This window comes from Coregonus lavaretus (assembly GCF_964263955.1).
Source record: "Coregonus lavaretus genome assembly, chromosome: 3".
Lineage (NCBI taxonomy): Eukaryota > Metazoa > Chordata > Actinopteri > Salmoniformes > Salmonidae > Coregonus > Coregonus lavaretus.
The window spans coordinates 59,786,515-59,803,282 of NC_139990.1; the positions used below are offsets into that span (position 1 = coordinate 59,786,515).

The following is a 16,768-nucleotide window of genomic DNA, read 5'->3' on the forward strand; positions in this document are numbered from 1 at the left end:
TTTCAGCCGTTAAGCCACATGGATCAAATGATAAATGGGAGAAGGGCTTGGGTTTGCTCTCTCTCCCCTTTTTCACTCATTGTATAATATGATAATAGCATGCTTATAAGATTTATATTTCAACTGAGTGGCTAAGAATGAGTCTGAGCTGAGGCTGTCCTCTGTCCTCCATCCTTTTATTTGTATGTATTTTATTTAAAGTCCCAGTACTGTCAAAATTCTGTTTTCCCTGTGTTTTATATCAAACTGACACTGTAAAAGTGTGACAAAATTTGATCAGTGTTATTTCCTGATAGTTGCTGATTGAAAATACAATCTACACAGGACCCAGCAGGTTTGCATGTGTGGGAGTTTTGGCTTTCCGTGGTGACATCACCATGCGTAAATTGGTTAATAGACCAATAACAAGGAGAGTTCCAAACCTCTCTGCCAATAACAGCTGGTTTTCAGTTCACCCCTCCCCACTTAGGTCACTCCCAGACAGTCCTAGCAAAATTCTTGTTTGAGAAATAGTGTTTTGCTATTAGCTACTTTTGCCCATTTTAATGGAAATCTATTACAGTAACGTACCTACTTGTTACCCAGAAATTATTTGATATTGATATAAAACGGCTGCATTGGTCCTTAAACCTTTATTTAACCAGACAGGCAATACATTGTTATTCTCCCATGCAGGGTAAGATTGTGGCCCAAGGCAGACTGCTGCTCCAGGACACCTTCATGGTATCAGATCAGGACGGGGGGCTACTCACCAGGATGAAGGAGAGGAGGGTCTTCCTCTTCGAACAGATCGTCATCTTCAGCGAGCCCCTGGACAAGAAGAAAGGCTACTCCCAGCCGGGATACCTCTTCAAGAACAGCGTCAAGGTATGGAGCTTAGATCGCGATCATCTTCCCTAATCAATCACACATCATATTGCAGTGTGTGCATTTTTTTGGGCTGGACATTGCTAGGATAGTAATTGCTCTAAGGGCCAAAGTCATTTGAATAGTTGTCTGATTCTGAAAACACTCACATCCCCTCCTCTCTCCTGTATCTTGTGTGTGTGTGTGTCCAGGTGAGCTGGCTGGGCCTGGAGGAGAGCACAGACGACCCCTGTAAGTTCACCCTGACCTCCCGGTCGTCCAGTGGCGGTGTGGAGACCTACGTGATGCACTCAGCCAACCCTGGAGTCAGCCAGATGTGGGTCCACCAGATCACCCAGATCCTGGAGAGCCAACGCAACTTTCTCAACGGTAAAAGAAGACACATCACAGTTCATCTGTCTAACTGTGTAGTGATATTATGCTAGCTTCTCCCAGGTGGCAGCATAATCATATCATATGATTACCCCATGTTTCATCTGTCTCCCTGTGTAGTCATCCACTCCATAGAATTGGTCAACTTTCTGAGAAAATAAGTGTTTACAACACACCATAATATGAACTATAGCATGATGTACTGGAATGCAAAATGCAAAGAATGTTTTTAAATTTGTTTCATAGCTAGACAGTGTGTACTCATACCACTGAGTTGACGCTTTCTCTCCGTCTCTCTCTCTCTCTCAATTCAATTTCAATTCAATTTAATTTCAATTCAATTCAATTTAAGGGCTTTATTGTCATGGGAAACGTGTGTTAACATTGCCAAAGCAAGGGAAGTAGATAGTAAACAAAAGTGAAATAAACAATAAATATTAACAGTAAACATTACACTCAGAAGTTTCAAAAGAATAAAGACATTTCAAATGTCATATTATGTATATATACAGTGTTGTAACAATGTGCAAATAGTTAAAGTACAAATGGGAAAATAAATAAACATAAATATGGGTTGTATTTACAATGGTGTTTGTTCTTCACTGGTTGCCCTTTTCTTGTGGCAACAGGTCACAAATCTTGCAGCTGTGATGGCACACTGTGGTTTTTCACCCAGTAGATAAGGGAGTTTATCAAAATTGGGTTTGTTTTCTAATTCTTTGTGGATCGCTGTAATCTGAGGGAAATATGTGTCTCTAATATGGTCATACATTTGGCAGGAGGTTAGGAAGTGCAGCTCAGTTTCCACCTCGTTTTGTGGGCAGTGTGCACATAGCCTGTCTTCTCTTGAGAGCCAGGTCTGCCTACGGCGGCCTTTCTCAATAGCAAGGCTATGCTCACTGAGTCTATACATAGTCAAAGCTTTCCTTAAGTTTGGGTCAGTCACAGTGGTCAGGTATTCTGCCACTGTGTACTCTCTGTTTAGGGCCAAATAGCATTCTAGTTTGCTCTGTTTTTTTGTTTGTTCTTTCCAATGTGTCAAGTAATTCTCTTTTTGTTTTCTCATGATTTGGTTGGGTCTAATTGTGTTGTTGTTGTTGTTGTTGTCCTGGGGCTGTGTGGGGTCTCTCTCTCTCTCTCTCTCTCTCTCTCTCTCTCTCTCTCTCTCTCTCTCTCTCTCTCTCTCTCTCTCTCTCTCTCTCTCTCTCTCTCTCTCTCTCTCTCTTGTGTCCCCCAGCACTGACATCCCCTATCGAGTACCAGAGGAACCACGTGGGGGCCAGTGGACCAGGCCTGGGGGCCCCCAGCAGCAGCAGTGGCCTGGCAGGAGGCGGCTGCAGCAGCTCCGCAGTAGGCCCTGGGAGTAACTCTCTCTGTGGCCCCCAGAGTCGCCGGCCATCGCGCATCCCCCAGCCCTCCTCCCGCATCCCACAGCCTGTCCACCACCACCACCCCCCGGGCCCTGACGGCCCGGAAAGGACAGCAGGTACGTGGTCCCGACAGCCCCTTTCCTCCTCCCCCTCCCCCCAGCCCCCCTGCCCTCCTGACCCTGCAGAGGGGGACCTGGGGCCCCAAGATGTCCCCAAGATGCGAGTGCTGGAGGGTCCCCGGCCCCGCAGCAGAACCAGCAGCAACAGCAATGGCAAGTCCTTGGGCTTTGCTGAGGGCAGCTTCAAGGAGAGCTATCCTGGGGAGGACCCTCCTCAGACCCCCATCCCACGGCTGGCTGTGGCCCCTCTGAATCTGGCCAAGCCTCGGGTAGGGACGGTCTCTCCATTGACCTCCCCCATAAAGGAGGGATTCATCCCAGGCAGCCCAGCCCAGAAAGGCTCCTTTTACTGGGCCACTGCGGTCCCAGCCTCCCCAGCTAGCCGGCCTGGCTCCTTCTCCTACCCCAGTGATAGTGGAGACTCGACCCTGGGCCACAGGGAGAGCCACAGCCACCGCCACTCCACCCACAGCAAGGACATAGACCGCATGAGCACATGCTCCTCCACCAGTGAGCAGTCCATACAGTCTACCCAGAGCAACGGGGTAAGAGCCCTACTTGAGTCCCAGGCTTCTGTCCGGCTTATTCCCTACTAACACCTTACTGGCTTGTCCTGGGTCATCTGAACCACAAGTGCGTACTAAACTATCTAAGTCCACTAACTTGCCTTTGGTGTGAGTTTTCATCCTTCCTGCTCTCTTTCAAACTCTACTAACAGTGTTTTTGGCTGGTACAGCAGCTATCTGCTACAGTAACTCTTCTTGCTGTACTGTATGTTGGAGTCCTCTCCTCTCCCTTGGTGTTTCCAGTATGACTCTCTGCCTCTGCTTGCCTAACTTCACACACCCACCTCTGTCTTGGCTCTAACATTTTCTAGACATGACCTGAGTTTTTGCTGTCCCTTTGCTTCAGGCTATTTTGGTCTGAACTGAAAAAACATAAACGCATTTACTGGGTTAAATGCAAATGAATGCTGATATAATGGAAGATTGATCTTTGACTTCGACTTCACCTGCCTGCAAGAAGAGGAGCTCTGATATAAAAAGAAAGGCTTGCCGTCTCTCCTGTTTTCTCTTAGCTCTTGCTCTGATCATGCTGCTTCCTCTCTGTCTTGGTGCTGTGGGCCTGATGACACATCCGTGTTCTCCTTCTCTACTTGCCTTGCCCCTGAATACATTTGACTCACACCAAATGCATTTCGCCTCACTTCAAGCTTTATTCAGGCTCAGTCTCTCCTGAAATGGACTGTTTCTTCTCTACGCTCACTGTCTTTGAGAGACACCCACTCCATGTTAACTCTACTCTGTCTCTCTGACTTCTGGATACCTTGTCTTCGCTTCTATTTGTTGGCTACAAATCAGAAGGTGTATTTATGTTACATGTAGTAACCAGATTTTAGTAGCTACAGTATGACTTTCCTCACTCTTCTTTCTGAACCTTTTGTAACGAATGCTTGGAAATCAAATCAAATCAAATTTGATTGGTCACATACACATATTTAGCAGATGTTATTGCGGGTGTGGCGAATTACTCCTTCTTTGCGCATGAGCTCTAGCATATAAACAGATTAACAACAAATGCTGCTCATGTGCAATCAAATCAAAAACATTTTAATTTGTTTTGTCTTTTAGAGTCATTTTCACAGAATGCTTTGTGTGTGTGTGTGCTCGTGCATTTGTCTGTCTGTCTGTCCGTCTCTCTCTCTCTCTTTCTCTCTATGCCTCTCTCTTTGTGTAACCATACCTATAAACCCTTACTGACTCCATTTCCTCCCCTGCCTCCCCCTCCTCCCCCATCTTGCCCCCTGGCTCCCCCTGACTCCCCCTCCTCCCCCATTTTGCCCCCTGGCTCCCCTTGCCCCCCCTCCTCCACTGCCCCCTCCCACCCTGCCTCCCCCCTCCTCCAGAGTGAAAGCAGTAGCAGCAGCAGCATCAGCACCATGCTGGTGACCCAGGACTACGTGGCCCTGAAGGAGGATGAGATCAGTGTTTCCCAGGGCGAGGTGGTCCAGATGCTGGCCTCCAATCAGCAGAACATGTTCCTGGTGTTCCGGGCCGCCACCGAGCAGGGCCCTGCCGCCGAGGGCTGGATCCCCGGCTACGTTCTGGGTCACACCTCCACCATCATCCCCGACCTCCCCGAAGGAACCATCAAGTAAGATACAGACACTGCTGCTACTCCATGTACCAACCTGAATGAATGAAAAGCTTTATCTTCCCAAAGATAATTACATTTTCACATCATGAGCTCTGCCATCATAAAAGTGAAACAGTAGACACAGATGTAGAAATCATAAGCTAATCTTTTCTCTTCCTTTCCTCTTTCTGTCTGTTTCTCTTGTCTGGAGCAGGAAGTCATCCTCGTGGCACACAGCTCTCCGCATCAGGAGAAAGTCTGAGAAGAGAGACAAGGAGACCAGGAAGGAAAATAAGATGGAAAACGGCTACCGCAAGTCTCAAGACTGTCTGACTAATAAAGTTTCTGTAAAGGTAGAGTTTATTTGATAATCACCTGTATGGCTGTAAGACTTAAAGCCCCATTTAATGGATTCATGTTGTAATTATTTAATGTCTGTGTGGTCAAGCTAATTTGGAGAATAAACTTATTTGTGTTCATATTTTTCTTTCAGCTTCTAAATCCCAACTACATCTACGATGGTATGTATACATTTAAATGCTTTTGCATGGGCTTTACTATACATTAAATGAATGACATCTATATTTTCACAAAGCAGTGGTTCAGTAAGGCAAGTTTGTATTGTCTTGTATTGTACTGCGTACTTTCTATTGTCTATTGGTAGCTCAGATTGGGATTGTGTAGTTTGCATTTAAGTATCCTCCTCCCAGCCAGAACAGTGCATAGTGCAGGAGCCTATCTCCTGTTTCTGTAGCGTGAGGCAGCTTGAAAAAATAAAGTACAACCCCTGGACAGGACGCTAGTATATCGCAAGGCTAGTTTGCATGTGACATAGTCAAACTCACGTGTCCTCTTGTCTGTCACCTCTGTAGTATCCCCAGAGTTCCTGCTGCCCCTGAGTGATGTGACCTGTGACCTGGGGGAGAGTGTCACTCTGAGGAGTAAGGTCTGTGGAAGACCCAAAGCCTCGGTCACCTGGAGAGGACCTGACCACAGCACTTTGAGCAACAACGGACACTACAGCATCACCTACAGGTACACATCTGCAGTGATGACATTTTACATTACATTTTGGTCATTCAGCTGATACTCTTCTCCAGAGTGATCATTGCAATGCGTTAGAATGACTTAGCTGTTGGAAGACAACGTTCTGTTGTAGTTGTATTCAAGTCAATGTTGCTATTATTGAAACTTACCTTGTGACTTCCCTTCTCTCTCTGCAGTGACACGGGCGAGGCAACTCTCCGGATCATGGGTGTGTCTGTGGAGGATGACGGGGTGTACACCTGTGTTGCCACCAATGTAGTGGGCAGCGTGTCATCCTCTGCCAGCCTCAGAGTCTCAGGTTAGTCACTGTTGAGTTAAATTAAGTTGAGTTGAGTTGTAGACTCCTGTGGGGGTACAGTATATCCTCTATATTCACACTACTTACACACAGAATATGAATTCTTCAGTACTTTTGCATTTTAACATGAAATGTTTCTATTTTCCCAGAGGCCTCCGACGATGGGAGTGAAGTGATCTGGAAGAACAACTTTGAGTCCTTCTACACAGAGATCACGGAACTGGGCAGGGGAAGGTTCTCAGTGGCTAAGCGCTGTGACCAGCGTGGGAGCAAGCGTGCCGTAGCAGCCAAACATGTCAACAAGCGGTTGATGCGGCGTGAGCAGGTGCTCCAGGAACTGAGCATACTACAGTGTCTGGAACACCCCCACCTGGTCGGCCTGCTGGACACCTTCGAGACAGCCACCAGCTACGTGCTAGTGCTGGAGATGTACGTTAGTAAAACCGTGGATGCGTCCCAAATGGCACCCTATTCCTTATATAGTGCACTACTTTTAACTGATCAAAAGTAGTACACTACAGTGGGAATAGGTACCATTTGGGACGCATACACTGTATGCATTATGATTATTGAGTAAAATTTGAATTAGAATTCCTGAATTGAAATAGAATAGCCCTCGTGTACATCTACCAAATCGGTGGGCTAAGGTTGTCTCTCTCTGGTGCTTTGTGTCTGCAGGGCCGATCAAGGTCGTCTCCTGGACTACATAGTCAGCTGGGGTAACCTCACTGAAGAGAAGGTGGCCTTGTACCTTAGGGACATTCTAGAAGCTTTACACTACCTGCATAGCTGGAGGATAGCTCACTTGGACTTGAAGGTGAGTCACAGAGACTGTGACATGTAGGAGTTCAATTTGATTTTGTACTGTATGAAACAGTATGATGTCTAACTGATTGTTCTTAAGCAAAGCTAATACTCCCATCATGGGTCAATTCTTAATCATATCTTTCTTTGCGTGTATCTGCGTGTGTATCTGGGTGGGTATCGGTGTGTATCCCTTTAGCCTGAGAACGTGTTAGTGGAGCAGACCTCTGCCCAGCCTGTGGTCAAGCTGACAGACTTCGGGGACGCCGTCCAGCTGAACAGCGGCCACTACATCCACCCTCTACTGGGCAGCCCAGAATTCTCAGCCCCGGAGCTGGTCCTGGGCCAGCCTGTCTCCCTGACCTCTGACCTCTGGAGCCTGGGGGTTGTGACATATGTGGTGCTGAGCGGGGCATCTCCCTTCCTGGACGAGAGCGCTGAGGAGACATGCCTGAACATCTGTCGTCTGGACTTCAGCTTCCCCCATGACTACTTCCAGGGTGTGAGCCAGGCGGCCAGGGACTTTGTGTGTCTCCTCCTACAGGGCGAGCCGGACCGGAGACCTTCGGCCACCGCATGCCTTCAGGAGCCCTGGCTGCAGCCATGGGACTCCCACCACCACCAAAACCAACACCCAGGATGCATCGACACTTCCAGACTCATCTCCTTCATCGAGCGGCGGAAACACCAGAACGACGTCAGGCCCATGGGCAGCATCAAGACCTTCCTTCACAGCAGACTCCTCAACCAGATATGAGCAGGTTATAGGACTACAGTACCCAGAAACCACCGAGTCACATTGATGATCTCATCCTCTCTCAGCCAACTACGCCACTTCCTTAGAACTATGTTACCCAGCATCCTGCTGCTGCTGACTGCTGACTGCTTTTAATATTTTTGACTGACATTTTTCCCCCAAGAGATTTAGATACTTCCCTTCCACCCTCACCTTTGTATGGATGATGGCTATATGCCTGCACAAGAAGATGAACTATTTGAAAGTATTTCAAATTTGACTAACAGGGAAAACAAAGCTTTCTCGAGAGCCAGTGAGAACAAGCCTTGTGTTTGGATAGTATTACAAACCGATACTGTAATATCGGGTTGCTTTTGGTTGAATATAAGAAAACGTTTTTTGTAATGAGAGATTACTTTTTGTAAAGAAAATGTATAGTGAAGAAACAAAGAAATGTCTTTATTCATATACCTTTTCAAAGGTTATTAAAAAGAATGAAAACAAAAATGAATGGGACATATGAACAAAGCACCACCGACCCACCACAGGGTTGTTGCTTTAGAACACTACTTCTAGAACCAGTTAGAGACCTAACTCGTTGTAGTTGATTAACATACAATAAATCAACAGATGCTTTGTACTGGCCTTGCTTATTGTATGGACCTTTAACAGTTAGTACAATTATGCTATTTTAGTCAGACCTCAGCAGAGAAACAAATAAACAAGCAAGCAAACAAACAACTAAAAGCTATAACACTATTGGAAAAGCTCTTAGATTTCTGATACATCCGCCTTACTCTGTAAATAATGTGTTCCTGCCTTCATTCTCTGTTTTGTTAGCTGAGTAGAAAGTCCTGCCAATGGAAGAGAGGTGTGAGGGAGACTAGCTCCTCCTCATGCCAATCAAATGACTTAAACCCTCACTACCAGAAATACTTCTATAAATGCACTCGTATTTTGCATTAATTTCTCATGTGCAATGTTGCAGCTTTAACATGTATGCAACTATTTATGAAGACTTGTGTTGTATCCGTAATCTAAAAAGGCATGTACGTACCTGGTACTGCAGTAGATGTATGTATTGTGTTACTCTTTTCCGTATTAAGTTCAGTATTAATATCTTGGAAACCTAAAATGCAGGTTTCGCAAATAATGTAAAATAAGAAAAATGATGTGTATCTATATTGGCACTTATTCTTTCAGTTTGTCATTGTTTTTGTTTTATTTTCTGTAACTATACCAAAGTTAACTGTACTTTACCCTCTTTAAATGTGTTATATAATGTACCATGTTAAGTTATGAAAACCATGCTGAACCTAGAGATAGATGTTTACATTGGTTCACAGTGGCTTTATTTATTAGCGTTGTAAGAACGTTGTTTAGTGGTTGGTTGTTACTGCATACCTAATTAACATTTCAAACACTTCTCTTCTCAAGCTGTGCACAAAGTGGTGATTGATGTGTAAGTTTGTTTGACTTTTTAAGTTATGTATTTTGCTAGACATTTGTGTTGCAATGATCAACATCTTGGTTTAACTTAAGATAAACTTGGGATAGCATTCTTTGCCGAGCCTTTGGTTTGAACAAAAAAAAAACTGTCCACAACATTGTACCAACGTTACAATAATTGTGCATGGATGTTGCGGCACTATTACCCTACCCTTTATCTGAGTGACCATAACCTAGCCGTTTTCAGTCAATTAATCATTGTATGAGTTCATACTGATTTTAAAGTGCCAGTCAATTGGTCTGGAGAGGCGGACGAAACAGCTGTAGTTCCTTTTAAGCTTGACAAGGTTATCAAAGTTTCATGTCTATGTCAAGGCAGTAGTCACAGTGATACAATGAATGTGTTTGTTAACCTGTACAGTCCCATTTTGTGTCCTCTTATTTATTCATGTGTAAAGCTGTACAGACATGGACGACGAACATGGGAACCTGGATGTAACCTCATCATATTTTATACATACTATGTCATTTTGAATGTTAAATGACTTATTTTTACTTTTGCATGTATATTTCTTTGTACAGAAATTGTGTTTACACATTTACGTGCTGTAAATATTTTATTTAGTCCTCAGTTATTTTGCCATTAAACGTATGGAACATACCCTTGGAAGTTTTTTTTATATTTATGTACAGTGCCTTCAGAAAGTATTCATAGCCCATGACTTATTCTACATTTTGTTGTGTTACAGCCTGAATTCAAAATGGATTAAATATAAAAAAAATTCTCACCCATCTACACACAATACCCCATAATTACAAAGTGAAAACATGTTTTTAGAATTTTTTGCATATGTATTGAAACTTAAATACATACATATCTAATTTACATAAGTATTCACACTCTTGAGTCAATACATGTTAGAATCACATTTGGCAGCGATTACAGCTGTTAGTCTTTCTGGGTAAGTCACTAAGAGCTTTGCACACATGGATTGTACAATATTTGCCCATTATTCTTTAAAAAATTCTTCAAGCTCTGTCAAGTTGGTTGTTGATCATTGCTAGACAGCCATTTTCAAGTCTTGCCATAGATTTTCAAGCCGATTTAAGTCAAACTGTAACTAGGCCACTCAGGAAGATTCAATGTCATCTTGGTAAGCAACTCCAGTGTACAGTGGGGGAAAAAAGTATTTAGTCAGCCACCAATTGTGTAAGTTCTCCCACTTAAAAAGATGAGAGAGGCCTGTAATTTTCATCATAGGTAAATAGACTAAATACTTTTTTTTTTTTAACAATGTCTGGACATTGATGATGCTTTTCAGAGGTTTAATTAAGCCAGCTAGCTACCTACCATTCAGCCGTTTTTCTAACCTCATTATCTGAGCCATCAACGCTAGGTAGTTAGTAGCTACTGTACTTAATTACACCTACTGATTGCAGAAGACAAATGTCAGCTGGCGTCGGGTAAGTTTGGCTTTATACATAGCTTGGGCTTTGTCGAGTAAGGCTTAATTATGTATTTAGATTGTAGTTAGGTATTGTAGGTAGGCCCGCAGCACGAAGCTAGCTAGCTAGCCGTTTTTCAAACAAAGTCAACACAGTAGCCATTGCTAGCTAGCCAACACGACCAGCTAACTGTACTGTAGTAGCTAAATACAATATATTTGTGCTAGCTAGCCAACGTTTAATTTTTGCTGCGTTATGAAAGGAACTAGACACGGACACGAATTATCTGTTTAGTGTGTTAACACACTATTGGTAGTTTGTTGTAACCAAGTATTGGTGCTAAACTGTGTGTTATTGGATGCTAGCATGCTAGTTCGCTATGGCGTCATAGTTAGGCATCGTGGGCTGTTGTGGGTAGTTATTGTAGGTTAGCATTGTTTTCGGCGGTGCCGGGTGTAGCACGAAGCTAGCTAGCTAGCCGTTTTTCAAACAAAGTCAACACAGTAGCCATTGCTAGCTAGCCAACACGACCAGCTAACTGTACTGTAGCAGCTAAATACAATATACTTGTGCTAGCTAGCCAACGTTTAATTATTGCTGCGTTATGAAAGGAACTAGACACGGACACAAATTATCTGTTTAGTGTGTTAACACACTATTGGTAGTTTGTTGTAACCAAGTATTGGTGCTAAACTGTGTGTTATTGGATGCTAGCATGCTAGTTAGCTATGGTGTCATAGTTAGGCATCGTGGGCTGTTGTGGGTAGTTATTGTAGGTTAGCATTGTTTTCGGCGGTGCCGGGTGTAGCACGAAGCTAGCTAGCTAGCCGTTTTTCAAACAAAGTCAACACAGTAGCCACTGCTAGCTAGCCAACACGACCAGCTAACTGTACTGTAGCAGCTAAATACAATATATTTGTGCTAGCTAGCCAACGTTTAATTATTGCTGCGTTATGAAAGGAACTAGACACGGACACGAATCATCTGTTTAGTGTGTTAACACACTATTGGTAGCTTGTTGTAACCAAGTATTGGTGCTAAACTGTGTGTTATTGGATGCTAGCATGCTAGTTAGCTATGGTGTCATAGTTAGCTAGCTGAATAAAGTAAGTTGAGTCTATTCCTTGAAACATTGAACCGCTGTAGTTCACAACAATTCTAATTTCTAAAAGTGGAAGTTGGGAGAGTTTTTGTTCGGGTGGTTCAGTGAAACAATTATAGTTTCTGAGGTGGAAGTTTTGGTGAGGGAGGCCCTACTCTCTCCTTTGCCAGATGTTTAGTTAATTTCATTCCGATCTCCTCTGCATTATTGTAGCCATTTGCTACAGCCTGTCAACTATGTCTCTGTCTATCCCTGTTCTCTCCTCTCCGCACAGGCTACACAAACGCCTCACACCGCGTGGCTGCTGCCTCTCTAACCTGGTGGTCCCTGCACGCACCCCACACCTGGAGTTCCAGGTCTCAGGCAGCCTCTGGAACTGCCGTTCTGCTGCCAACAAAGCTGACTTCATCCCAGCCTATGCTAACCTCCAGTCCCTCGACTTCCTGGCGCTGACGGAAAATTTTTCCCCTAACCCATCTGTCTATCTCCTCATTTGAATTCCATGCTGTCACAGTCACTAGCCCATTTAAGCTTAATATCCTTGTCATCTATCGCCCTCCAGGTTCCCTTGGAGAGTTCATCAATGAGCTTGACGCCTTGATAAGTTCCTTTCCTGAGGATGGCTCACCCCTCACAGTTTTGGGGGATTTCAACCTCCCTACGTCTACATTTGACTCATTTCTCTCTGCCTCCTTCTTTCCACTCCTCTCCTCTTTTGACCTCACCCTCTCACCGTCCCCCCCTACTCACAAGGCAGGCAATACGCTTGACCTCATCTTTACTAGATGCTGCTCTTCTACTAATCTCACTGCAACTCCCCTCCATGTCTCCGACCACTACTTTGTTTCCTTTTCTCTCTCGCTCTCCTCCAACACTACTCACTCTGCCCCTACACAGATGGTAATGCGCCGCCGCAACCTTCGCTCTCTCTCTCCCACTACTCTCTCCTCTTCCATCCTATCATCTCTTCCCTCTGCTCAATCCTTCTCCCTCCAATCTCCTGATTCTGCCTCCTCAACCCTCCTCTCCTCCCTTTCTGCATCCTTTGACTCTCTGTGTCCCCTATCCTCCCGGCCGGCTCGGTCCTCCCCTCCAGCTCCGTGGCTTGATGACTCATTGCGAGCTCACAGAACAGAGCTCAGGGCAGCGGAGCGGAAATGGAAGAAAACTAAACTCCCTGCCGACCTGGCATCTTTTCACTCCCTCCTCTCTACATTTTCTTCATCTGTTTCTGCTGCTAAGGCCACTTTCTACCACTCTAAATTCCAAGCATCTGCCTCTAACCCTAGGAAGCTCTTTGCCACATTCTCCTCCCTGCTGAATCCCCCCCCCCCCCCCCCCCCCCCCCCCTCTCTCTCTGTGGATGACTTCGTCAACCACTTTGAAAAGAAGGTTGACGACATCCGATCCTCGTTTGTTAAGTCTAATGACACTGCTGGTCCTGCTCACACTGCCCTACCCTATGCTTTGACTTCTTTCTCCCCTCTCTCTCCAGATAAAATCCTGCGACTTGTGACTGCAGGCCGCCCAACAACCTGCCCGCTTGACCCCATCCCCTCCTCTCTTCTCCAGACCATCTCCGGTGACCTTCTCCCCTACCTCACCTCGCTGATCAACTCATCCTTGACCGCTGGCTATGTCCCTTCCGTCTTCAAGAGAGCGAGAGTTGCACCCCTTCTCAAAAAACCAACACTCGATCCCACTGATGTCAACAACTACAGACCAGTATCCCTTCTTTCTTTTCTTTCCAAAACTATTGAGCGTGCCGTCTTTAGCCAACTCTCTTGCTATCTCTCTCAGAATGACCTTCTTGATCCAAACCAGTAAGGTTTCAGGACTGGTCATTCAACTGAGACTGCTCTTCTCTGTGTCACGGAGGCTCTCCGCACTGCTAAAGCTAACTCTCTCTCCTCTGCTCTTGTCCTTCTAGACCTGTCTGCTGCCTTTGATACTGTGAACCATCACATCCTCCTCTCCACCCTCTCCGAGCTGGGCATCTCCGGCGCGGCTCACTCCTGGATTGCGTCCTACCTGACCGGTCGCTCCTACCAAGTGGCGTGGCGAGAAGCTGTCTCCGCACCACGTGCTCTCACCACTGGTGTCCCCCAGGGCTCAGTTCTAGGCCCTCTCCTATTCTCCCTATACACCAAGTCACTTGGGGCACAAGCGGCACAGGTCCTAATCCAGGCACTTGTCATCTCCCGTCTGGATTACTGCAACTCGCTGTTGGCTGGCCTCCCTGCCTGTGCCATTAAACCCCTACAACTCATCCAGAATGCCGCAGCCCGTCTGGTGTTCAACCTTCCCAAGTTCTCTCACGTCACCCCCCCTCCTCCGCACACTCCACTGGCTTCCAGTTGAAGCTCGCATCCGTTACAAGACCATGGTGCTTGCCTATGGAGCAGTGAGGGGAACGGCACCTCCGTACCTTCAGCCTCTGATCAGTCCCTACACCCAAACGAGGGCATTGCGTTCATCCACCTCTGGCCTGCTGGCTCCCCTTCCTCTGCGGAAGCATAGTTCCCGCTCAGCCCAGTCAAAACTGTTCGCTGCTCTGGCACCCCAATGGTGGAACAAGCTCCCTCACGACGCCAGGACAGCGGAGTCACTCACCACCTTCCGGAGACATTTGAAACCCCACCTCTTTAAGGAATACCTGGGATAGGATAAAGTAATCCTTCTACCCCCCCCCCAAAAAAAAATATAATAATAATAATAATAATAAAAAAATAAAAATAAAATAAAAAAATTGTAAAGTGGTTATCCCACTGGCTATAGGGTGAATGCACCAATTTGTAAGTCGCTCTGGATAAGAGCGTCTGCTAAATGACGTAAATGTGCCCTTGAGCAAGGCACTTAACCCTAATTGCTCCTGTAAGTCGCTCTGGATAAGAGCGTCTGCTAAATGACTAAAATGTAAATGTAAATGTAGGTACACGTCAACGATGACAGACAAACTGAGGAAAAGAAATCCAGAAAATCACATTGTAGGATTTTTAATGAATTTATTTGCAAATTATGGTGGAAAATAAGTCTTTGGTCAATAACAAAAGTTTCTCAATACTTTGTTATATACCCTTTGTTGGCAATGACACAGGTCAAACGTTTTCTGTAAGTCTTCACAAGGTTTTCACACACTGTTGCTGGTATTTTGGCCCATTCCTCCATGCAGATCTCCTCTAGAGCAGTGATGTTTTGGGGCTGTCGCTGGGCAACACGGACTTTCAACTCCCTCCAAAGATTTTCTATGGGGTTGAGATCTGGAGACTGGCTAGGCCACTCCAGGACCTTGAAATGCTTCTTACAAAGCCACTCCTTCGTTGCCCGGGCGGTGTTTTTGGGATCATTGTCATGCTGAAAGACCCAGCCACGTTTCATCTTCAATGCCCTTGCTGATGGAAGGATGTTTTCACTCAAAATCTCACGATACATGGCCCCATTCATTCTTTCCTTTACACAGATCAGTCGTCCTGGTCCCTTTGCAGAAAAACAGCCCCAAAGCATGATGTTTCCACCCCCATGCTTCACAGTAGGTATGGTGTTCTTTGGATGCTACTCAGCATTCTTTGTCCTCCAAACACGACGAGTTGAGTTTTTACCAAAAAGTTCTATTTTGGTTTCATCTGACCATATGACATTCTCCCAATCCTCTTCTGGATCATCCAAATGCACTCTAGCAAACTTCAGACGGGCCTGGACATGTACTGGCTTAAGCATGGGGACACGTCTGGCACTGCAGGATTTGAGTCCCTGGCAGCGTAGTGTGTTACTGATGGTAGGCTTTGTTACTTTGGTCCCAGCTCTACTTTGGTCTCAGTCTTTTATACTGATAACATGTTCAAACAGGTGCCATTAATACAGGTAACGAGTGGAGGACAGAGGAGCCTCTTAAAGAAGAAGTTACAGGTCTGTGAGAGCCAGAAATCTTGCTTGTTTGTAGGTGACCAAATACTTATTTTCCACCATAATTTGCAAATAAATTCATAAAAAATCCTACAATGTGATTTTCTGGATTTCTTTCCCTCAATTTGTCTGTCATAGTTGACGTGTACCTATGATGAAAATTACAGGCCTCTCTCATCTTTTTAAGTGGGAGAACTTGCACAATTGGTGGCTGACTAAATACTTTTTCCCCCCACTGTATATTTGGTCTTGTGTTTTAGGTTCTTGTACTGCTGAAAGGTGAATTTGTCTCCCAGTGTCTGTTGGAAAGCAGACTGAACTAGATTTTCCTCTAGGATTCTGTCTGTGCTTAGCTCTATTCCATTCATTTTTATCCTAAAAAAAACTAACTTGCCGATGACAAGCATACCCATAACGTGATGCAGCTACCACCATGCTTGAAAAATGAAGAGTGATTCTCAGTGATGTGTTGTGTTTGATTTTCACAAAACATAATGCTTCAGGACATAAAGTTCATTTCTTTGGCACATTTTTGCAGTTTTACTTTTGCAGTTTTACTTATTGCAAACAGGATGCATGTTTTGGAGTCATTTTTAATCTGTACAGGCTTCCTTATTTTCATTTTGGTTAGTATTGTGGAGTAACTACAATGTTGTTGATCCATCCTCAGTTTTCTCCTATCACAGCCATTAAACTCTGTAACTGTTTTAAAGTCACCATTGGCCTCATGTTGAAATCCCTGAGTGGTTTCTTTCCCCTCTGGCAGCTGAGTTAGGAAAGACGCCTGTATCTTTGTAGTGACTGGGTGTATTGATACACCATCCAAAGTGTCATTAATAACTTCACCATGCTCAAAGGGATATTCAATGTCTGCTTTTTAAAATGTTTACCCATCTACCAATAGGTGCCTTTCTTTGCGAGGAATTGGAAAACCTCCCTGGTCTTTGTGGTTGAATATGTATTTGAAATTCACTGCTCAACTGAGGGACCTTACAGATAATTGTATGTGTGGGGTACAGAGATGAGGTAGTCATTAAAATCATGTTAAACACTATTATTGCACACAGAGTGAGTACATGCAACTTATTATGTTACTTGTTAAGCACATTTTTACTCCTG

General features: G+C 44.9%; 1 protein-coding gene across 1 annotated transcript in view; it reads left to right on the top strand.

Annotated features, from left to right (window-relative positions):
- The window catches only part of LOC311108259 (triple functional domain protein-like), a gene marked incomplete at its 5' end in the record, with an annotated part of 108,054 nt that extends 98,195 nt beyond the window's left edge, over positions 1 to 9,859 (top strand). Inside the window, 11 exons of the mRNA XM_084150881.1 lie at positions 676 to 867; positions 1,059 to 1,236; positions 2,477 to 3,273; positions 4,635 to 4,882; positions 5,079 to 5,217; positions 5,358 to 5,385; positions 5,737 to 5,899; positions 6,088 to 6,209; positions 6,359 to 6,638; positions 6,888 to 7,026; positions 7,213 to 9,859. Of these exons, the coding sequence (XP_084007007.1) occupies positions 676 to 867; positions 1,059 to 1,236; positions 2,477 to 3,273; positions 4,635 to 4,882; positions 5,079 to 5,217; positions 5,358 to 5,385; positions 5,737 to 5,899; positions 6,088 to 6,209; positions 6,359 to 6,638; positions 6,888 to 7,026; positions 7,213 to 7,770 (2,844 nt within the window). The 3' untranslated portion in view covers positions 7,771 to 9,859. The remainder of the gene's footprint in view (positions 1 to 675; positions 868 to 1,058; positions 1,237 to 2,476; positions 3,274 to 4,634; positions 4,883 to 5,078; positions 5,218 to 5,357; positions 5,386 to 5,736; positions 5,900 to 6,087; positions 6,210 to 6,358; positions 6,639 to 6,887; positions 7,027 to 7,212) is intronic.
- Positions 9,860 to 16,768: the final 6,909 nt, after the last annotated feature.